Consider the following 24,344-nt stretch of genomic DNA (forward strand, 5'->3'; position numbering starts at 1 on the left):
TTCCATTGCTTAACAGAAATTTGCTTTTAATGTCTAAATGTTCCAAAGATTAGAGTGGGGGCAGGGAAATGCAGGGAAAGCAGTGCTTCTTGGGGGAAAAAAAACCCACACACAAAGTCCTTTGTGCTTCAAACATTCTTTACAACTTCACTGACCGTAGGATCTTGCCTGAAATCTTGTGAAATGGTTAGGCCAAGAATGTCAGTTGTGAATATTTCTGCAGTGATTTCGTCTGGAAGTTCTTCTTCAAAGCAGATTTCTGAACCTAGCCAAATAAGAAAAGAAAACAAATGCTTCCATAATGATTAGGTTTCTAACTCAGCAGCATTTTCCAAAAATACAAGGAACCAATACTAAACAAAAGTGAGAGGTGCTTTGTGCTATAGTTTGGCTCTGGGCCCTTCAAAACCCCTGGGTGAAAGTTGGCTAAAATCCCTTCTTTACAGTTTGGAGCACTGTTACCAAATCTCAGTGAATGTTACTGGAAAGCCTAAACCACGTGGTATGGTTGATTTATGTGTAACAACTGGGAGAGTAACATGCTAAGTCCCTGAGTCCACAAGGATTGGGGTAGGGGAGATTGAAGGCTGGAAACTGGATACTGGAGTCTAGAACCATTTGAGTTCAGGAACGCTGTTGAATGTGAGACAGGGGATGAACAATGAAAGCAGCAGGAGAAAGAAGCCTGGCAAGGGGATCTTTGCTCCTGACCCCAGTCTCGGTAAGCGTGGCGGGCTCTGTCCACCACGGGGCATCAAGCATCATCCAGGGCTTGGCTGTGGAGACACCCCGTTGCAGGACCAGGACAGCTGTCTAGACTGGTTTCTCCAGAACTTAAATTCACAACCTTAACTTCAGGTCCATGTTCCTCCCTCCAGGGGACTAAAGAAGGAGGTGGGCAGTCATCAGGCAGGAAAGGAGAGGAAGACAAGCATTAAGAACTTTCAAGCACTGGTAGCTCAAAGCTGGACTTGTGCTTATTCACTGCCCTGTCCTTATTCCAGTCTCTGGACAATGCCTATCCTGAAACACCTTCCAAGCTGTCTCTTCTCCAGGTGGCCAGTACACATGCACCCAAGCCGAAAAGATGAAGACTGGGTCAGGGGAATAAAGAGAAAAACGAGACCAGGAGGCACAAAGGATGGATGGCACATGGTAACAAATGCTTTCATCTTTCAGACATGACCACCGCTCGCTGGTCCTTTCATAACTTATTCATGTTGGGTCCCCAGCGGACTTGCTTTGTTGTGTGCATGGTATTAAGGAGAGCGGCCTGCACCAGTCAGGAGAAATAAATGCACTTAAGTCTACAACAAATTAGTGAGCCCAGCTGCAGGCCCAGCCACAGTACCTTTGACAGAGGAGGCTGCAGGCTCAGACTTCCACCCCTCAGGATTCAGTCCAAACAGGGTAGCAAAGCAGTCACGCATCTCCTCTTCTGTCATGTGCTCACCTGAGTATCATAAAGGAAAAAGTGTCCCATTCAGCTCTTGGGACTACACATAAAGTCAGAGCTTAGTATCATCATTCCGAAGTCTTAAAGAGAATTATTCCACGATTTCCTTTTCTTGAGACACAAAAACAATCTATGGGGTCCCATGATACGCTCACATATCCTTCCTCATAGGGTGTTAAGAATGGTGCTCCAAGAAGTCTGGGGATCCCGAGGTGGCTCAGCGGCTGAGCCTCTGCCTTGGCTCAGGGCATGATCCTGGAGCTCTGAGATCGAGTCCCACATCGGGTTCCCTGCATGGAGCCTGCTTCTCCCTCTGCCTGTGTCTCTGCCTTTCTCTCTCTCTCTCTCTCTCTCTGTGTGTGTGTGTGTCTCTTATGAATAAATAAATAAAATCTTAAAAAAAAAAAGGAAAAGAAAAAGAAGGGGGAAGTCTGTCAGGACTTGTGCAGAGAAATAAGGCATCTTTCTGATAAAGACTACATTTGGCTTCATCTCACCTTTCCCCACACTAGAACCACCAGTTTGACAAAGAGGAAACCATCACCCAGGCATAAAGCCTACTTGACTTCCTCACATAATATAATGAGGAAAACAGTAGGTTAAAATGGAAAATTTTACATCGGTGTGGTTTTACTTCACCATTGCATCCCACATCATAAGAGCCCTGTGAGACTGGTGGTTAGCCCTTCCACTCCCCTTTTACAAGTGAGGACACTCAATTTCAGAGGACCCAGGACAACACCCTTCCCAGCATGCCATCTTTGCCAGCTTGGCAGATCAGTAGGTGGCATCCCTCATGGTTGAAGCGCCTCCATTGCTTAAGGATACTAGGGGGTCTGCCTCCCCCCAAAACAGCTCTCTCCAGTGGGAACAGCCCAATGATGTGACAAGATACTCTCTACTTATGGATTTACCTTTCGTTAGAAGCAGTTTCAGGAAATCTTCTCTTCGTATGACCTTCTTTCCTTTCGAATTGGTAAAACCAAGAATGTCAAAGCTATGCTGGATGCCGCTCATGGTGTTACCAAAAGGTGGTCTGTGATTAAGGTAAACTTTGAAGAAATCTGGTAAATTGATTTTGTCAATTAGCTTCCCAGTATCCACATACTCACTAAATCTGATTTCATTAAGCATATCTTCAATCTAGGGAAGAGATTAAAAAAAAAAATCTTGGTAAGCAGAAAAGACACTTTAGGGACACCCGGGTGGCTCAATCTTAGTTGGTTGAGCATCCGACTCTTGGTTTCAGCTTAGGTCATGATCTCGGGGTCATGGGATTGAGCCCTGCATTGGGCTCCGTGGTCAGCATGGAGTCTGCTTGTCTCTCTCCTTCCCTCTCTGTCTCTCCCCCATTCTCTCTCTCTCTAAAACAAAATCTTTTAAAAATAGAAAAGACACTTTGATATACTACTAAAAATTGGACAGTAACAGATAAACATTTACAATTAGCTAAAAACATGTCTGCTAAGGGTTGTTTATATCCCCCCAAGAAAGAGATGTTGACATCCTAACCCCCAGGACCTCAGAATGTGACCTTAATTAGAAATAGGGCCATGGCAGATGTAATTAGTTAAGATGAGATCATATTAGAATGGGATGGGCCTTTAATCCATTGTGAACAGTGTCCTTCTAAGAAGAGGAGAGAGACACACAGGGAAGGGACATGTGATGACAGAAGCAGAGAGTGGAGTGATGCAGTTCAAGCCCAGGACTGCTGGTAACCACCAGAAGCTAGAAGAGGTAAGGAAGAAGGAAGGATTCTCCTCAATAGGTTTCACAGAAAGCATGGCACTTCTGACAACTGGATTTATCCTGTGAGATTCTAAATTTCTGTTGTTTTAAGCCACCCAGTTTATGATGCTTTGTTACAACAGTTCTAACATAGCAGCCAGGTTTTCAATACTAGCACTGCTACATTATTATAGCCTCTTACCTACCCAATCTTATAGTGTATCGACTGCTTCCCTGCTTTGTGAAGAAATGTTAATTTCATTTAGAGGGTAGAATCTTCACAAATTTGGAAATTAGTTTATAAGAACAAGAAAATAATTCCATGTGAAACTCAAAACAGGACCAAAGGCTGTAGTAAATTTCTTAAGACATGATTCTTTTTTCTCTTTTCCATTTTCATCGTGCAATATTTTATATGTACAAAAGATCACATGTAACTTATGGAGTATAATTTAAAAATGAACACCTAAGAAGCCATCATTCATTGAAAAGATCAAGCAAATTGGTAAACCTTTAGCTAGAATAACCAAGAAAAAAAAAAGAGATAAGACTCAAATTACTAAAATTGGGACTGAAAGAGGTGACACCAGTACGAACTTTTCAGAAATAAAAAGGAAGCCAGCTCTTTCTGCCCATGGATCCTGTCCCCATGCTTTAATAAAACCATCTTTTTTTTGCACCAAATAAATAAACTATAAACAACAGCATATCAACAAGATAACTTAGATAAAATGAACACATTCCTAGAAACAAATGACCAAAACTGACTCAAGAAGAAATAGAACATCTGAATAGACCTATAACAAGTAAAGAGACTGAAAGTAATTTCAAAACTTCCACAAAGAGGAACCAATCATAATCTCTGTGAAAGGTTCAAGGCACTTTCTTTCCATCTTTCCCCCATGTGTATAAAATATATATGTATATGTTCTACAAAATTTTTATCATATATGTATATAATTTTGTATAGTGGTTGGGTTTTTTTTTTTTTTTTTTTTTTTTACAGTTATCACCTAGTATTTTCAAAGAAGTCATATAGTTTCAATGTAACATTCCAGGGATGGCCTTTAGACATAACATCATTGGTTATAGATATGAATGAACTTTTTTTTTTTTAGGATTTTATTTATTTACTCATGAGAGACACACACACACACACACAGAGAGAGAGAGAGAGAGAGAGAGAGAGAGGTAGAGACACAGGCAGAGGGAGAAGCAGGCTCCATGCATGATGCCCAACATGGGACTCGATCCTGGGTCTCCAGGATCACGCCCCGTGCTGAAGGCAGCGCTAAGTTGCTGAGCCACCCAGGCTGCCCACAAATGAACTTTAATTGATACTATATAAGTATGTTTAAGTAGTAACATTTTCACATAGAGCATTTATTGAGTTTATATTACATACAATTGCAAGTTAAATTATGTATAATTTTATGTATGAATAAAACACTATCCAGTATCATATTATTTACATTTTGTACTATATTAATTTAAGTAGTATTATAAACCTGTGCTACTATTTACTATAAGGCAGTAGAGACTAGGGCTAAAAGTATGATCTTTGATGATAGACCTCAAATCCATCTCAAAGTTCAAATCCATTTTGGCTCTACCACTTTCTGTGGCCTTCTCAGTTTCCTCATCTGGAAAAGGGGTAATGGAGTTTTAAAGTTTACTGTGACAATGTATTTAAGGTGCTAAACATTAATGCCTAATACACAGTAAACTCTCAGTCGGCAGTAACTATTCTTGTGATTGTTATACTTCCTATGCCCTTGGTAATTACAATACATATAATTATAAGTTATAATTTATAGTTATATAAATTATGAAGTATGTGTATGTCATACTTTATAATCACATAAATAATATACATGATATATATGTTATAAATGTAATATGTGATTTAACTCAACTCAGAAATAGAAGACTAACCCAAAGGTAACAAAAAGGAACTCAAAAGTGGGAGTTACTCATACTCAGAGTGTTCCAAAGATCTCAGTGAACACTCTTAGCACAAACCACTAAATAGGTAATTCACCTCTTACTCTTTCTCCCATGTGACTGATCAAGAATCACTGCTCGGAAAGCATAGTGTTGGTAGTTTTGGCATCATTGACATTTTTCCTGAGCCTCCCTTTTTTTTTTTTTTTTTAAAGATTTTATTTATTCATGAGAGACACACACAGAGAGAGAGGCAGAGACACAGGCAGAGGGAGAAGCAGGCTCCATGCAGGGAGCCCGACGTGGGACTCGATCCCAGGTCTCCAGGATCACGCCCTGGGCTAAGGCAGTGGTAAACCACTGAGCCACCCGGGCTGCCCCCATGAGTCTCCTTTGTAAGTGTTAGTTGAAAAGGCAGATTCTGCTACTCGTCTAAACAAAGTTCACGCTTGGAAGAGGAGCCCTGGAGACAGAATGGAACGCTGTGAGCCTTCCCTATGCCCCAGTGTGAAGCTGACTGAGGGGAAGTGGAGGCCCCACTGCCCTGCCTGGAGCACTCTGCTTGGCTTCAACCAGGCCTTTCTATTGGCATTCTCATGCTGACCCTTCCTCCGCGAAGGCTGTGCTTCATTTGATTCACTAGAGGAGCTTTAAAGATTGAGCCCCATTCCCAGAGATCCCAATTTAATTCGTCTGGGGTGGCATATAGACAGTCACATTTTTAAAATGTGACTTCTGGGATCCCTGGGTGGCGCAGCGGTTTGGCGCCTGCCTTTGGCCCGGGGCGCGATCCTGGAGACCCGGGATCGAATCCCACGTCGGGCTCCCGGTGCATGGAGCCTGCTTCTCCCTCTGCCTATATCTCTGCTTCTCTCTCTCTCACTGTGTGCCTATCATAAATAAATAAAATTAAAAAAAAATAAAATAAAATGTGACTTCTCAGGGGATTTGAATGTATGGCCAAGGTTGAGAAGCATGACTTCAAGGCAGGGGTTCTCAAGCTTTGTCAGGGGTCAAAATGACCAGGAGGGCTTATTAAAACAGACTGCTGCTCCCACCCCCAGAGTTTCTGATTCAGTGAGTCTGGGATGGGGCGGAGAATCTTCCTTTCTTAAGGAGTCTCCAGGTGATGTCAATGCTGCTGTTTTGGGGGCCACATCTTTGAGAACAGCTGCTCTTAGACCATAGAGCTTCTGCAGAGGTGATACCCGTGCCAAAAAGAATTGGTACCGGGCTTGTGATTTTCAGTAGAGGGGGGTGATGGTTGGCCCCTGTGGTTTCTGTTCTCTCTGGGCATACACCTGTCTCCTCCATGAAGCTGTAGCGATTGCTCTCAGGTCTGTTTCCTGAGCAGCTTCATTCAGAGCCTGACGTGTTGTAGGGGCCCAGAGAAGAATGAAAACAAAACAAGACAAAGCAAACAATGCAGGCATGAGTGGGGTCATGGGAGAATTCTTCTTCAAATATACAAAAGGCTTATTTAGAATAACCACTTACTGCCTTAGTTTAGTTCAATTTACTAGAAGCTACTGAGCATGTGGTTTAGTGCTAGGTGAATGAAAGACAAGTCACTTAATTATTACTAGAACAGCTCTGTACTCTAGGACTTTACAGTCAGCAAATATTTATTAAACACCTGCTAGGTGCCAAGCACTGGTCTGGGTCCTGTGAAGAGATGCGCAAGAGAAAACGTACATGGAAAGAATGAACCAAAAGGAAGGTTCTGTCGCTGAGGTTTGGTTCTCAGCCCTGGCTGCCCAGGAAGAAACCCTGGGGGGCTTTCATAACTACCTGGCCCAGTCTCCACCCCTAGATTCAACTGCTCAGGAGGGAGAGCCTAGCACCAGTACTTTCTAAAGCGCCCTAGAGTGACTTAATCTGTTTGGATTCCTTGGCTCTAAAAGATTAAGTGCGCTCCATACGAAGAGCTGGAAAACCCTCAGCTAGGTGGGCCTGGGAAGGCCTCATAGAAGAGGTAGACCCGGAGGACAGCCAGCAAGAATCCAGCCAGTCTAAGATAAGGGGAAACAAGTGAGGAGATGGCGGGATGGGGGTGGGGTGCTGCCAGAGAAACTTTTCCAAGCCCCTTCCACATGTTCCTGTCACTATTGTAACAACTGACTACAATTGGAGGGGCCTAAAGCACACAAGATAATCTCACAGTTCTCAAGATCAGAAGTCTGAAATGGGTCTAAAGGGCTAAAATCCAGGGGTGGGTGGGGCTGTGATCCTGCTGGAAGTTCCAATGGAGAATCTGCTTGTGTTGCCCTTCCGGCTTCTAGAGATGCCATTGTTCCTTGGCTCTTGGCCCTTCTACCTCCAAAGCCAGCAGCCTCATCACATATCCTGACTCCTCCTTCCCTTATCACACCTGCTGCTCTGACTCTGACCCTCTTGTCTCCATCTTAGAAAGATCCTTGTGATTACACTGGGTCCACCAGATAATCCAGGTAATCTCCCCATCTCAAGATCCTTGATTTAATCATACTTGTGGAAATCCTCTTGCTATGTAAGGTAATGTAAGGTATTCACAGGGTGCAGAAATTAAGACATAGACACCTTTGGGGGCATTATTCTGCCTGCCACACCTTCTGCTTCTGTTGGGAATTCCTAAGAGAGAGCTGGTGGGTTGGGATTCTGCTGAGGCTTTGAGGACCTTGGTGCTATCGGCAGCTCAGAGGATGCACGCTGTTAGTCCAAGGGCTAAATCTGCTGAAATGCTTTGTTTGGTTCATATGGTACTTCAAAACTTAGGAGATTTCATATAGAAATCTAGATTTCAGACTTCTCTTGAAAAGTCAGAGGAGTCTGATAATGGTAAGCATGCATTTCCAGATAGAACAGAGAAGAAACCATCCCCATTAGAGAGATGTATTCTCTGGCAGAGACAGCATGGCATCCAGGCAAGAGGGGCCCGTTTGGCTACCCCCTCCTCAAAGAAGTCTTGGGGTCATAGGAGGTGCCTACCTAGATTCCACACCCTCTATCATAGACCATGCTCTGGGAACCCTGAATCCCTGGGCTCCCTCCCCTAAATAACCCAACCCTACTTCTAGGACTTCAAGGGATCCTCCTGATGTCATCCTCTGAGAGTGACCTCACAAGTGGCATGCACCCCCCACCCATGGGCCTGAAAGATGGCCAAGGAGGGAGCCAGGGTGGGGAAACAAGGGATAGTCACTGGCCTTGCTCTCCTCATGCTGCCCAACTAAGCACGAATCTCAAGGAGTCCCAGAGTTTGAAGGAGCCCAAATTAAAGGTAGAACCATCAAGGTTAGGTATTAACAGTTTGTTGCTTGGTTTATAATTTCTACACACCTAGACCTGCGGCCCCTGAGCCTCTGTGGGCACTGCTATGCAGGCCCTGTGACAGAAGGATGGCCTGTTCCTGGTGAATTGGGGTCTCCTTGCCCAGGATTCCTTTACTTCTGCCTCTGCCATTCACTTCCATAGGCCTTTAGATGTGTGAGCCTGGTGTCAGCAGCAGAAAGCCACTGATGGCCTTAGAATCATGTTTTATAATTATGCTTTGTAATCTCCCTGTGAGGCAGAGGGAGAGCATGATACATTTGAACTGAGGCCTTCCTCAGTGTATAAGCAAGCTCCCAGTGTGGGTCAGTTTCTTTTCGGGAGGACCCTCCCTCCTACTTATGCCTGCCTGCCCCATGCAAGATGCTTTCTAGAACATCCTCAGCAAATGAGGAGCCAGTCTTGTCACAATGCATGTCTTCACCTCGTGCCTTCTCGTGGAACCCCTTCCAGCGCTTCTGTACTGCCCTGGGCAGGGAAGGAAGGTGCTGAGGAGCAGATTTCAGGGCCAGGCCGTCTCACTGCACAGTCACATCTGGAGACAGCTCCACTATTTATGCACCACTCCATGACTCACAACTCCTGCCCCCCACCCCCCCCCGCCCCACCGGCTTCCTCCAGGAACTATATTTGGATGATGGCTGCCTTTCTCCCAGAATGGGACACACCACACCCACTGGACGCAGTCCCAGTGTCAGGCCAGCCCTTGGTACTCAGCCTCTGTGCTTACTCTCTCCTTATTGTCTGGGGTGAGGTGATCCAGACACGAGGACACCATCCATTCTGGGGGCCTTTATGATGACCTTCACCCAGGCCCTCATCAGAGCCCAGGTGTCAAACACTTCCAGGCACTCACTCCAGGAAATGGCTTTAGTATCTTAATGACAAGTCCTCCAGCCTGTCCCAAACTCATGGCTGGGGCTTTGTCAGTTAAGTGCTCACAGCTCTTCAAAGTCCTGCTTCCTTGTAGATGCACCCAGAAACATGAGTTACTGATTCAAGGCAAGAAATAGTGGGGCACCTGGGTGGCTCAGTGGTTGAGCATCTGCCTTTGGTTCAGGTTATGATTCCAGGGTCTTGGGATTGAGTCCCAATCAGGCTCTCTGCAGGGAGCCTGCTTCTCCCTTTGCCTATGTCTCTGCCACTCTCTATGTGTCTCTCATGAATAAATAAAATCTTAAAAAAAAAAAAAAGCAAGAAATAGCAAAGAGAAACCAATCTGGCAGTTCCTCAAACATGGAGCTCTTGGTATAGCAATTCTACTCCTAGGTATGTAGGCAAGAGAAATTAAAATATAGCTCTACACAAAAACTTGTATACAAATATTCACAGTGGTATTGTTTATAATAGCCAAGATGTGGAAACAACCCAAATGTCCATCATTTGGTGAATGAAAAAATAAAATGTAGCATATCCATATGAATGAACAGAACATTCTTCAGTTATAAAAGAGGAAGGAAGTACTGACACCTGCTACAACCTGGATGAACCTTGAAAAGATAATGCTCCGAGAGAGAAGCTAGTCACAAAAGACCACATACTGCATGATTCCATTAATATGAAATGTCCAGAACAGGCAAATCCATAGGGACAGTAAGGAGAGTGGTGACTGCTGGGAGCAGGGGAGAGTGACTACTAACGGGCCACTGTATTAAGTGTGCTAACGGGTGTGAGGTTTCTTTTTAGGGCGATAAACATGCTCTGGGATTAGACAGTGGTGGTGACTGCACAGCTCTGTGAACAAACTAAAAGCCATTTTATTTTTTTTAAAGATTTGTTTATTTATTTATTTATGATAGACAGAGAGAGAGAGAGAAAGAGAGAGAGAGAGAGAGAAGCAGAGACACAGGAGGAGGGAGAAGCAGGCTCCATGCTGGGAGCCTGACATGGGACTCGATCCCGGGACTCCAGGATCACTCCCTGGACCAAAGGCAGGCACCAAACCACTGAGCCACCCAGGGATCCCCTAAAAGCCATTTTAAATGCATGAATTGTATGGTATGTGATGTATCTCAATAAAGTTGTCAAAAAAGAAGAAAAATAATATGAGATGAAGTTGAGGCACAGGCAAGTAACAAAGCAAATAACACTAGCGTTTTTTTTTTAAATATATTTTCTACGATCACTATGATCTATCCCATTATAGTCATAAAACCAATAAAGATTTGTACATCCTTGTTATAAAAAATTCAAGCGAAGATATGTAAAGAGAGAAGAGATATAAAGAGAAGTAAAATGCCCTGTAATTCCCCACCCCTCAGCAACAACTAGCATTTGATGTCCCGACTTTCAGGGTTTCTTCCTTATTTGCACTAAAGCGCACATGTAGAAACAGAACACAGGGTCTGGGCTCTGTCCTCGGGGGCTGTGACATGTCCCTAAGCCTCACTTCCCTATCTGGAAAATGAAGACCATAAAAACATCTCCCTGGCGTGAGGATTACACATCAGTTGGATTAGCATAAAACTAGGCATACCACGAGAGCCCCAGAGAGAAGAGCCCAGTTGTTGCTGGTGGTGGTGGTGTTATTATGGTATTACTGTCTCCTGCATTCTTTTTTAGCAGCTGTGTGGCATTTGGGGATTTCTTTCTCTAAATGCATTAAAGTGTGAACAGAAATTGTTTTGTCTTGCCCTGATCTCTCTGCAGGGAGACATACTGTTCACTGGTATAGGGGCTCCCGGGTGACTGGGAAGGTCTCCCTAGAACAGTAGGCCACAGAAATAACTCCTGATATTCCTGTTTCAGAGCAATCCAACATACTGAGGGCTTCTTTTCAATGTGCAAATCTCCAAGTTCCCATGGGGTCTTTATCAGGGCAGAAACTGTGCCCATGACCACTGGCTCAGATTTCTCCTCCTTGTATGGGGAAGGCTGTGCTGCTTGGCCACGGTCCCTCCATCCCAGCTGGGACCATGGTTTAGCCACAAGATTAGCACAAACGGCTTTGGAAGGATTTGTTTGTTTATCTTTCTGGGTTTTGTTCTAGATACAAAAGCAACACAAGCCACATGCTTGTAGCTAAGAAAAATTAGAATACTGAAGAAATGTATATATGAGCTCCCCCCCCACACACCATATAATCACAGCTGTCATCTAAGGAAGCCGATAAATAGGAAGTTTTTCATTTATAGATCCTCGAGATGGGGTTATATTGCAAGTTTGGAAACAGAAGCTAAGAGCCAAAAGGCCATGGCTAACATGTGGAGTTGGTGGAGTTCCTGGGGGTATGCCAGGAAAGAGGGGGAGCAGAGCACTGAGTTCTGTGTGAGATGAAGGCCAGTAAGGAAGCCCCTGTTGGGGTGACCATCAGGACTGGGAAAAAGAGCTAAAAGCAGTTTTAGGTAAATTGCTGTGGAATGCAGTTATGTGTCTTCTTCGGATAATTCCCAACTTTTTAAGAAAGTTGTCTGGCGTAAGTGGGCTTTGTGTTTTCATGGAAACTGAGGAACGAGATGAGTGTCAGGTTTGGAATGACATGGGGTAGACAAAGTCTGCGCATGCGTGCACACACACAGAAACACCCAGGGGAGCCCCAAAACTCTGACAGGCATGGACCAGAGCCAGGTTCCAGCTGCTACCAGAGGCCCCTGCTGACACTGAGTTATATGTAGAAAGCAGGAGGTAAAGGTTCTCCCAAATCCCAACCCTCAGGAATCAATGTTGTTAATCGTTTGGGGAATGGTCTTTCAAGAGTTTTGCTAGGCATGCACGAATATATCTATTATTAATGAAATGAGCTCGTGCTTTACATATTATTTTGCAACTTGCCCTTTTCCGTTTAATAACAAACCTTGTTAAACAAGCCTTTTGAGTCAAGAAATGTTGATCAATTTCACTTTTTAATGATTACTAAGTGTAAGTGTGTCTTATTTTATTTATCCCATCTTTTATCAACAGACATTAGGGTTGTTTCAATTTTTTTTAAGATTTTATTTACTTATTTATTCATGAGAGACACACATAGAGAGAGACAGAGACATAGGCAGAAAGAAAAGCAGTCTCCATGCAGGGAGCCCGACGTGAGACTCGGTCCTGGGACCCCAGAATCATGCCCTAGGCTGAAGGCTGACAATCACTGAGCCACCCAGGCATCCTGGGTTGTTTTAATTTTTCACTAACAGGAAAACATGTTGCAGTAACAGTCTCTTCCATATGCACATCATTGTACACTTGTGTGAGTTTTTCTGTAGGATACACTCCTAAAGTAGATTTGATGGGTCCACAGATGTGCACATTAAAAAAGTTAAGTGATAGGGCACCTGGGTGGCTCAGTCGGTTAAGCATCTGCCTTCAGCTCAGGTCATGATCCCAGGGTCCTGGGGTGGAGCCCTGTCCTGGTATCAAGCTCTGTGTCCTGCTCTCTGCTCAGCAGGGGACCTGCTTCTCCCTCTCCCTGCCACTCCTCCTGCTTATGTATGCTATCAGATAAATAAATAAATAAAATCTTAAAAAAATAAATAAAAAGTTAAGTCATTGTTTATTCTTCTCTAAATACACTTAAATAACACTAAAGTTCCTGATACCAAATACTTTAGGGGTACTATTAATTACTTTGAGATCAAATAATAATGTCAGAGATTCTATTTTTCTTGTTGTCTCTGCACCAGATATGACCAAAGGCCATCATTCATTCATTCATTCATTCATTCATTCACTCATCTGACCAACATTTGCTGAGTGTCCATTATGTGAGCATTTGCCAGGCATGTACCTCTCTGCTTACATTTATAGAACTAAGCAGTTATACTACTATTAATTCACTGCAAAAGCCTTTCAGGATTAAACAACGAATGCTCTGCAAGCTAAATAGAAACGTAGGCACAAGTAACCAGGGAACACATGATACACCAAAGTCCTAGAGGAAAAGGAAATTATGAAGATAGAAGATGAAACTTTTGTGCTATGTGAACTCAGCTGTAGAAAATTGTGACACCTAAGTTTTGGTTCTTTCTATAACATTATAAACTGTGCAAATCTTTTTTTTTTAAAAGATTTTATTTATTTGAGAGAGAGAGTGAGAGAGCACAAGCAGGATAGAGAGGGAGAAGCAAGCTCCCTGCTCAGGGAACCTGATGTGGGGCTCCATTCCAGAACCCTGGGATCATGACCTGAGCTGCATGCAGATGCTTAACCGACTGAGCCACCCAGGCGCCCCGACCATGCAAATCTTTCATTTAAAAAAATGAAGATTTGTAAGAGTAGCCCTCCCTGACCACACTTTGGCTGTGTTATGCCTAAGTACAGAGCTCTGCAAAGGATGGGAGTGGTTAGGAATTCTTCAGGGAGGGTTATATTTTTGTATAATTTGGCTTCAATTTACCACACTGACTAGATTCAAATCCCCTAGGCAGTTAAAATGACATAAGAAAAATATAAATAATGTATAAATAATAATGCTCTCCTGGGTGGGGGCCTGAGGGAGGCAGTGGTTTGAATCTCCATAACTGAGTCTTTTTGTAACCAAGTACTGAAGTACTCTATTAGCTCTGAGTACTTCTACATGCAATTTCTTGGGGGCGGGGGAACAGCTGCATCTTAATAGGAAATGTTTCATTAACCACGACAAAGCCTGGATTTAGAAATTTCAAAGCCCTGAAAACATTTTTATTGAAATCCCTATAAATCTTATGTGAACACAAGAGACCAAAAAAGTTTTTCCTGCGCAGCTTCAGATAGAAACTGACTCATCAACTCGCACAGTTTGCACACTGATGTGGCCACATCTGGATCAGGGGCCTTCAGAAAACATCTCCAAAGATGGTGTGTATTTTTTTTTTTTAAGATTTTATTTATTTATTCATGAGAGACAGGGAGAGAGAGGGAGAGAGAGGCAGAGACACAGACAGAGGGAGAAGAAGGCTCCATGCAAGGAGCCTGACGAGGGACTCAATCCCGGGTCTCCAGGATCAGGCCCTGGGCTGAAGGTGGCACTAAACCACTGAGCCACCTGGGCTGCCCTGGTGTGTATTTTTTTAGGTGGATTAAAAACCCTGTTGAAAAAAACAAAACAAAACAAACCCTGTTGGTGGGGACACCTGGGTGGCTCAGCAGTTGAGTTGAGCATTTGCCTTTGGCTCAGGGTGTGGTCCCAGGCCCCGGGGGAATTGGGTATCAAGTCCTGCATTGGGAGTCCTGCTTCTCCCTCTGCCTATGTCTCTCTCTGTGTGTGTTTCTCATGAATAAATAAGTAAAATCTTTTAAAAAAACAACAAAAACAACTCTGGAAGCCAAGAGATTTATGGAGACCTTCAAGCAGAGCACTGAAACTCTCCTTTTTAACAGTGAGGATAGATGTACAAGTCAGGCAGTGAAAACCTTCCAATCACCATTTTAATTTCTTATTGTTTGTAACTAATGCTCAGGGTCACTTTATAACATTTGCCGCAGACTAACCTTTTGTTTTTTTTCTGGGTACATTTTACTCATCAACCTAGAGAGGTTGTGAGGTTTTACTGTTTTGCTAATGACTGGGTAACTGGGGATGCCTCCAGTGCTTGCACATGCTTGCAAAGGAGGCGGGAAAAGACTGATCACTCTGTGCCCTTCATACGGCAGATAGTGATGGTCACAGAGGGTAAAAACCCTGAATTCCTCTGCCAGCCAAGCAGGACTACAGAGGAGGACACGTTTATATCAGCTCAGGGCTGAAAATCAAGAATCCTGAGGGTGGGGCTCCTGGCTAGCTGTGGGTAAAGCACATGACTCTGATCTCTGGGTTGTGAGTTCAAGCCCTGCATTGGGTATAGAGGAAAGAAAAAGAGAAAGAAAAGAGAAAGAAAAGAGAAAGAAAAGAGAAGAAAAGAAAAGAAAAGAAAAGAAAAGAAAAGAAAAGGGAAAGGGAAAGGGAAAGGGAAAGAAAAAGGGAAAGGAACGAAACCTCTTTAAAAAAAAAAAAAAAACCCTGTGCACCTAGGTGGCTCAGTGGTTGAGCATCTGTCTTTGGCTCAGGGCATGATCCTGGGGTCCTGGGATGGAGTCCTACATTGGGTTCCCTGCAGGCAGTGTGTTTCTCCCTCAGCCTATGTCTTTGCCTCTCTCTGTGCGTCTCTCATGAATAAATAAAATCTTTAAAAACAAACAAAAAACAAATCATGAATGAGAAGACTGCCATCAGTTTGATGACTTTCAGTCATTTATGCAAAGTGCCTTTACCAGTGAGTCAAGGAAAGAATGAACTGGTTTTAGAAAGGAAATTGTGAACAAAGAACTACACAGTCAGAGGAACGTTCGCCTGAAGGCCTTTTACAATTACATGTCCACAGATGAGGACATGATGATAAAGACAATGATACTGGATGACATTTTCCAAACATTTAACATGTGCCACATCATGTACTAAATAGATGGTCATTTAATCTTCATCCCTCCAGGAGGTGAGTGCTACTACTACTCCCGTTTTACAGAAGAGGAAACAGAGACTTGAAGAGGCCCAGGAACTCAACCAAATTGCATGGCTGGCCAGTCGTTCCAGGCCAGGTCCAGCCCAGAGCCCCCTGACTTGAATATACAACAGTTTATTACGTTATTTTCTCTGCTTTTGCCCATGTTTGGAATTTTCCAAAATAAAAAGTGAAAAATAAGTAAAGGAGGGGGATCGTCCCATCAAGCTCTTAAAACAGAACATGCCGTTTTGACAGAAAATAGTCAGGTGAGAAGAGAAGCTGGTAAGCACCTATTCCATGGGTGGGGCACGCCTTGGACCCCCAGCCTCCAGCCTCATCTCACAGATAGGGGCCACAGGAATGCAGGCTCTAGTTAAAACGACTTGGGAACAGCTTGGCCAGCCAGGTCTGGTCCCTGCACTTCCTACCAACACAGCCTTCCCCCTCCTCAGTCTGGGAGTACTAGGCATCGGCCAGCCTGTCACCCCAAGAAGGTGGGGATTAACCTCAGATCAATGTGTGACTAAAAAAAAAAAAAGGAGAGGATGAACCAAATAAAATAAAGACGACAAATGCAGTGGAAGCAAAACTCGGGTGAGATGTTGAAGGCAGTATTTCCAAAGTGAAAGGAGAAAGAGGTTTCACAATCAGTCTATCTGGGGAATGTTGTCCTGCATGTATCCACCTCGCCTTCAGACTCCCAATGTCCAGTAACCTAAGGCCTCAGGATCATTTTCCAATGCAGAATTCCATGTGGAGCCCACTTGTGCTGCCCCCAAGCCCTCATGGTCGAGGTGGCTGACTCTGATCCCAGCTGGGGGAGCCTGGGAGCATCCAGGCCTGGCCAACCGAGGACAGGGGTAGTGACCGGGACTCTGAAGTTGTGCCCACTGAACCTGGATCCCGGGACCCACTGAGAAGGAAGGCAACAGGGAGAAAAGTGAGGCCTGGGGAGAGGCAGAGATGCTTCCTGGCAGCAGTGTGAGGGCCCTGATTAGGTCACACTGAGCATTACCTTTACCCTCGAGACTGTGAACATATAACTAGTTTGCAATAGGTTTCTGTAACCTGTAACCAAAGGGGAGTCTTGACTAATAATCCTATTTCGCTTTGTCTAGTGCTCCTTCCTTGAGCATGAGTGGCCCTGATAAACACCCATGGAGCCTGTGTCCCAAGGCAGGAGTTTACAGGCCAGGGCAAGGGGAAAATGTGGATACCTAGGCCCCATACTTGGAGATTCTGATTGGCTCAGTCCAGGATGGGCCCAGGAATCTGTCCATTTAGTAAGTGCTCCAGGTGCCTGTGATTTGCCAGTTTGGGAGCCAGCTTGGGAGCTGGCAGTTCTAAGGAACATGCTTTGCAAACAGCTCTCAGGAACACTTTTATGTGAGTTGCACAAACTTTCTCCATTGTCGGTTCCATTTCTGGGCATGTACTTTTACAAAATGTACCTTGGTCAAAAGACCTTTTGAGGAGCTCAGAATACCCACTGTGATGAAGGGGCACATTCAAGTCTCTGCATGGGTCTATGGGCTCTCAGAGCTCATTTTTCCAGATGCTATTTGGAGAATAAAAGTCACCTTCCAGTCATACCCGGAGTACACAAAAACAGGTGGTTCTAGGTGGGCCTGGAGGAATAACTGGGACCACAGCTCACATCCCTAAAATGCACCCAGGGCACCACGTCTTAGCTGGCAGGCTGCGTAATGCTACGTTTTTGGAAAGCTGCTTGGCAGCCTTGAAGTTCCCTTCTCTGACCCAGTAATTCTATTTCTAGGACTTGGAGACTGGAAAATAATCAGAGGAGCATGCAAAAACTATACACAGGAGATGCTCATCACAGCCATGTCTCTGACAGCCAAACACTTCAGACAACCTATGTGTCTGTCAGCTGGAGACTGGTTCAACTAAGTACACAGCCTGTAAAAATCATGTTGCCTACATCAAGCCAAAAAGCTTCTGCACAGCAAAAGGGAATTAGCAACATGACCAGGTGACCTATGGAATGAGAGAAAATATTTGCAAACCATATATTTGATAAGGGGTTACTATTACTATCTAAAATATATAGGGAACTCATACAACCCAATACCAAAAACAAACAAACAAAACCCAATTTAAAAATGGGCCAAAGGCCTGAATAAGCATCTTTCCAAAAAAGATATTCAAATGTGAAAAGGTGCTCAACATTACTCATCAGAGAAATGCAAGTCAAGGCATTATGAGCTGTTACCTCACGCCTGTTAGAATGGCTCTCATCAAAGACAAAAGGTACATGCTGACAAGGATGTGGAGAAAAGGGGACTCTTATGCACTGTTGGTGGGAGTAAATACATAAAATGTGATTTATGTATATATAATAGAATATTATTCAGCCACAAAAAAGAAAGAAATCCTGCCACTTGCCACAACATGGATGAAAACTTGAGGGCATTATGCTGAATGAAGTTAAATCAGACAGAGTCATACATGTATTGTGTATGTGGAATCTTTAAAAACCCCAAATTCATAGGAACAGAAAACAGATAGTGGTTGCCAGGGTACAAACTTCCAGTTATAAGATGAAAAAGTCCCGGGGGAAAAAAAAAAGAAAAAGTCCTGGGGAATGTAATATCCAGCATGGTGGTAACTATAGTTAATACTGCATTATATATTTGAAAGTTGCTAGAAGGCAGATTTTATTTATTTTATTTATTTATTTTTTACTGAGATGGGTTTTTATTTTTATTTATTTATTTTGTATATTTTGTTATTGGAGTTCAATTTGCCAACATATAGCATAACACCCAGTGCTCATCCCGTCAAGTGCCCCCCATCAGTGCCTGTCACCCAATCACCCCATTCCCCCACCCACCTCCCTTTCTCCTACCCCTTGTTCATTTCCCAGAGTTAGGTGTCTCTCATGTTGTGTCACCCTCACTGATATTTCCCACTCATTTTCTCTCCTTTCCCCTTTATTCTCTTTCACTATTTTTTATATTCCCCAAATGAATGAGGCCATATAATGTTTGTCCTTCTCCGACTGACTTACTTCACTCAGCATAATACCCTCCAGTTCCATCCATGTTGAAGCAAATGGTGGGTATTTGTCATTTCTAATGGCTGAGTAATATTCCATTGTATACATATACCACAGCTTCTTCTTCTTTTTTTTTTTTTTTACCACAGCTTCTTTATCAATTCATCTAGAAAGCAGATTTTAAGAGTTCTAATGAAGAGCCAAATGTCCATCAATAGAGGAATGGATAAAGAAGATGTGGTGTATATACACAATGGAATACCACTCGGCCATCAGAAAGAATGAAATCTTGCCATTTGCAATGACATGGATGAAGCTACAGGCTATTATGCTAAGTGAAATAAGTGAGTCAGAGAAAGACAAATATCATATGATCTCACTTATATGTGGAATTTAAGAACCAAAACAGATGAACATATGGGAAGGATAAAAAGAGAGAGAGGAAGAGGGAAACAAACCATAAGACTCTTAACAATAAAGAACAAACTGAAAAAATAAAAATAATAAAAATAATTTAAAAAAAGAACAAACTGCATGTTGATGGAGGGAGGTGGGTACGGGTTGGACTAGAGGGAGAATGGGCATTAAGGAGAACACCTGATGTAATGAGCACTGGATGTTGTATGTAAGTGATGAATCACTGAATTCTACTACTAAAACCAATATTTTATATATATATGTATATATATATATATATATATATACATATATATATAAACCAACTACAATGTAAATAAAAATTTGAAAAAAGAATAAATAAATAAATAAAAGTTCTCACCACACAAAAAAATTGTAACTATGTGAGGGGATGGATATGTCAACTAACTTTATTGTGGTAATCATTTTGTAATAATACATATATAAAATCACTACACTGTATCCCTTAAACTATATAAGGTTATATGTCAATTATATCTCAATAAAGCCAGGGGAAAAAAGTATATTGTGTTATTACCACCGTGCTCACAAAATAATAGTTACTGAGAATGCTGATATAAATATATACATATATACACATATATACATGCACAAATCCATACACTTATGCATGCATATGCATACATATACTCTGTAAACTGTTGATATACAGGGATGTATACACATATATGCCATGTAATGCCAATTCTTTATTTTAAAATATCGACATATCTATATCCATATATAAAACAATAGAAGGAAGTCCACCAAGATGTTAACAATGATTATCTCTAAGTAATTTCCAGTTTTTCTTTATAGTTCTATTTTCTAAATCAAGAGAAAGTTATAAAATTAAGACACGTCCTTTAAAAATCATGTTTTCAGGGGCATCTGGGTGGCTCAGTTGGTTTAGGATCTGCCTTTGGCTCAGTCATGATCCTGGGGTCCTAGGATGGAGCCCCATATCGGGTGCCCTACTCAGTGCAGAGTTTACTTCTCTCTGTACTCCTCCCTCCCACTCATGCTCTCTGTCTTATGCTCTGCTCTCTCTCTCTCTCTCAAATACATAAATAAATAAATCTGGAGCACCTGAGTGGTTCAGTTGGTTAAATATCTGCCTTTGGCTTAGGTCATGATCCTGGGGTCCTGGGACTGAGCCCACATTGGGCTCCCTACTCAGTGGGGAGCCTTTTTCTTCCTCTCCCTCTGCTTGATGCTCCCCCTGCTTGTGCTCTCTATGTCAAATAAATAAATAATTTTAATAAATAAATAATCTTTTAAAAAATCATGTTTTCAGATAATTAATAAATTAAAATGCTTCTGGTGTAACATCAAATGGAAATACAGAATAAAAACATATTCAACATGGTACTAATTAGTTTTTTAAATTTTATATATATATAAAATATGTATACAAAAAATTCTTTAAAGATGTTATTTATTTATTCATGAGAGACACAGAGAGAGAGAAAGAGAGGCAGAGACACAGGCAGTGAGAGAAGCAGGCTCCATGCAGGGAGCCTGATGTGGGACTCGATCCCAGGTCTCCAGAATCACACACTGGGCTGAAGGTAGGTGCTAAACCGCTGAGCCACCCAGGGATCCCATATGTATACCTAATTTTATGTGGATCTATACATCAAGGAAAATACTAAAAACTGTTAGGCCTGTGTAGCAGGATTATAAGTAACTGTATTCTTCATGTCACTTGTGTACCTTTTCCAAACTTTCTACAATAAAATTGCGTTAACATCTTGAGTCTGAGGGCACCTGGGTGGCTCAGTGGTTGAGTGTTTGCCTTTGGCTCAGGTTGTGATCCTAGGGTCCTGGGATCAAGTCCCTCACTGGGCTCTCCTTGCAGGATGCCTGCTTCTCTCTCTGCCTATGCCTTTGCCTCTCTCTCTGTGTCTCTCATGAATAAATAAATAAAATCTTAAAAAAAAAAAAAAAAACAACATTTCAAGTCTGAAGGAAAACCTGGTCAATTGCAATTGTAAACCATGGTCCCTAGGAAGACCATCTTCCCTCCAGTGCTCTGGTCCCTAGGAGCCCCTTCTAGCTGCTACGTTTTGTGCGGTCATGAGAACTAACTACAGTACGGCTTCTTCTGAGCCCTACAGCCCAGGATGAGCACCTTTCAGCAGCGCCCCATTCACACAGGCCAGAGGAACAGCAAGCATCTCAACAGCATTGAGAATCATTTCAATAACGACTCACTGAGCTCACTCACTGAGCTTTCCCTATGTGCCCAGCCCCACACTCTTGTGCTTTGCAAGCATCACCTCCTTGAGCAAAGCAAGGACCAGTCTGTCTAATTTCAAAATCCAAACTGGTCAGGCTGTGCTAAGGAAGAAGACTTTAAGGAATATCTTTGTGGTAAGTCTGTTTCTGAGGAGCGCATCTGGTATGCCCAGAACCTTCTTTCCAATCCTTTTATGTAAGAATAATGTAAAATTTTTACTTTGGCTTATACTTATTGTTCCCAGAGGTCATTTTCATAAATACCATATCCCACTGCTCTTCTTGTTTTTCTTCTACTTACCTTTTCTTCCGATGGGTAAAAGCCAATTGCTCTCATGACAAAAGGAAGCTCTGACAGGCAAATGTGTTCCGACACCTTTCTGGTCTCCATTGTATCAATACCTTGACTACGGAGCTGAGAATAGTAAAAATAGTCTTCCAGCTCCTACGTGGAAATAAAATGGAAACACAACACACATTTTGGCTAAAGTCTAAAATATCCATTAGGACTCCAAGGACATTTTCTAGAAAGTACATTTTGAGCTCAGTGGAGAAAAGAGCTTTAGAAAAAAGTGAGAAGGTTCACCCTCAGGCACATTTGTTTTACAAACCTAAATAGATGTTACCAGGAAGTGTTTACTCTGAGGACAATTACCCTGTAGAATTTTCCTTCCCTGCCACCAGCCACCAGACCATAGAATGGGGTCAAGTCTTCACCCCCAAGAGAAACTGCTGCCTCCAGGGCACTAGAACAATAATAGAAACATCACTGTTAGAAGGCGCTCACCCGTAAGTGCAGGTCAGCCAGCATCTGCCTGGCACCACAGACCTCTGTAGGGTATTACAGCACCCACACAATTAGGGTCTCTATAAACCAGTTAGAAAAATCTCCAAAATGAAGCTGAAAATGAAAAATTCAATTTCCATGTGGAATCTGGTGGTATAGGGCACCTGCCTTAATGAAGGGATACACACTCACTGATGACAGGGCAGGAGCTTCACAATTTGTCTGCAGTCTTTGGGGAGCACAGCTCTCCAGGGGGAGGGAAGGAGGGCTCCTGTGTGCTGAAATCACGGGCCTCCCCAGCGGAGCAGCTTCACTCGTAACGTGAGATCTGCATATGACCGGAGCCAAAAACCAGGATAAGAGCAGGTACGCTGCCAACACTAATTGCTTCCATAAAAACTCGGGAGGCCACAAGGGACCCATGCCAGTCAGATAAAAATAACCCTCTGCTCTCTAACATGGGGTCAGGCTTCCTAAAAATAGGCACTGTAAATGGTAAGAAAACCTACTTTTTTATATGAGACTGACTTTGCCCCATAGAAACACAAATAACACGAAATCATTGATAATAATCCACTAACTGGATTTCTGCTAATCTGGCCATTAGTTTATTTGTGGGGTTATTAAAACACATGTCAGTATAGACCACAGTGGGGAAGTGGTTAAGTATCCAGAACCTGGAGTCAAAGGGACATGCTTGTGAGTCTTGGCTCTGCCACTTGCAAGCAGTGTGATCACCGGCAAGGAACAACCTCCCTGGGTTCCAGTTTCCTCATCTGCAGAATGGGAATAATTAATTATAGGTTTGCCTCACAGGGCTGTTATGGAAATGGAGTGAAGCCATATAAAGGGTTTGACACGAAGACCTCTGTTCTCCCCTGGGGCGAGTGTTAAGGTGTGCTGTTGAATCAGACAGACCTGGATGTAAATCTCAGCCCCACCACTTACTCCAGTGCTTGAGAGGATCATTAAACACCTGGGAGCTAGTTTCTAGACATATGGGAATATTGTGTGGGGATACCAGCAGTCCCTGACTCATAGGGTGGCTGTGAGGATGAAATCAGACAATGCATGGAAAGCGGTCAGCACAGGGCCTGGCCCAGAGAAGGCTCAGGATGAGGCAGTTAGGCAGTTTCCTTTCTGTTGGACTTCATATCAGTATACACCTATATCTCTCTTCAAAGAGTCAGCCACAAAATTGTCTTGGCCCTCTTGTCAGGGCCTTGCATAAGCCAGCTCTGTTAGGGTCTGGGAAGCTAGTGTGTTCTCCAGGTGGGCTTGAGGCCCCTCTCCAGGAGGGCCCACACTTTACCCAGCTCTCAGCTCTGATATTAGCTATAAGGCAGGTGTCTAGTTCAGAGGACTCCCTCTCTGTGGCCTCCAGGCCTTGCCCAGGCCCAGTCCCAGCAGGCTCTGTGGGAGGCTACTTTTAGCCATGCAGCTCTGGAACAAGGCTAGGTAAAGGCCAAAAGTGATACAGAGGAGCCTGTCACCACCAGGAGTGCCTGGGAAAGACTCATAAGAACTCTGGATGCTCTGGGAACAGCTCTCTGGTGGTCAGGACTGTACTACATCTCCTGCTTCCTAGCCACTGTCAACCGACCTGAGACAGCCAAAGGGACAGTTCTGGGGTTGTCCGACCAGAGCTGAGGAAAGAGATCTCTCTCTGTGGTAAGAGCTCCAGTTTGTGAAATCTGAGGACTGTCAGTGGTCATGTTCACACTGAGAACCGAACCTTTGTACAGAGAATGAAGCCAATAGCAGAGCCGGGCAGAGAGCGAATGCCAAGGGCACGGAGTGTACACCGTCCCTGCTCTTCCTGCAGTGTGGTTACCTGAGATGCCCATGACTGTCTCATAAATTCCCTGTTGTGCTTAAGCGGGGTTTCTAATGCTTACAGCAAAAAGAGAGGGGTCATTAGGGCACAAAGGGGAAGTACATTTATTGAAAACCTATTGTGTGCCAAGATATCCATACAGTGCTTCCGGGAAATGAGCTCAATCAGGAGAAGCATCGAGCACTGTAACACAGAGTAAGTGCTTAGCAAGTGCTTCC

General features: G+C 43.3%; 1 protein-coding gene across 3 annotated transcripts in view; it reads right to left on the bottom strand.

Annotated features, from left to right (window-relative positions):
* The window catches only part of CFAP251 (cilia and flagella associated protein 251), a 66,995-nt gene continuing 42,651 nt past the window's right edge, over positions 1-24,344 (bottom strand). For all 3 annotated transcript variants that reach the window (XM_072722773.1, XM_072722775.1, XM_072722774.1), the window contains exons 18-22: positions 22,158-22,248; positions 21,804-21,947; positions 2,371-2,599; positions 1,352-1,453; positions 1-265 (exon numbers count right to left, since the gene is read on the bottom strand). In XM_072722773.1, the coding sequence (XP_072578874.1) occupies positions 129-265; positions 1,352-1,453; positions 2,371-2,599; positions 21,804-21,947; positions 22,158-22,248 (703 nt within the window). In that variant the 3' untranslated portion in view covers positions 1-128. The remainder of the gene's footprint in view (positions 266-1,351; positions 1,454-2,370; positions 2,600-21,803; positions 21,948-22,157; positions 22,249-24,344) is intronic.

The sequence above is a fragment of the Vulpes vulpes genome, chromosome 10 (genome assembly GCF_048418805.1).
Source record: "Vulpes vulpes isolate BD-2025 chromosome 10, VulVul3, whole genome shotgun sequence".
NCBI lineage: Eukaryota > Metazoa > Chordata > Mammalia > Carnivora > Canidae > Vulpes > Vulpes vulpes.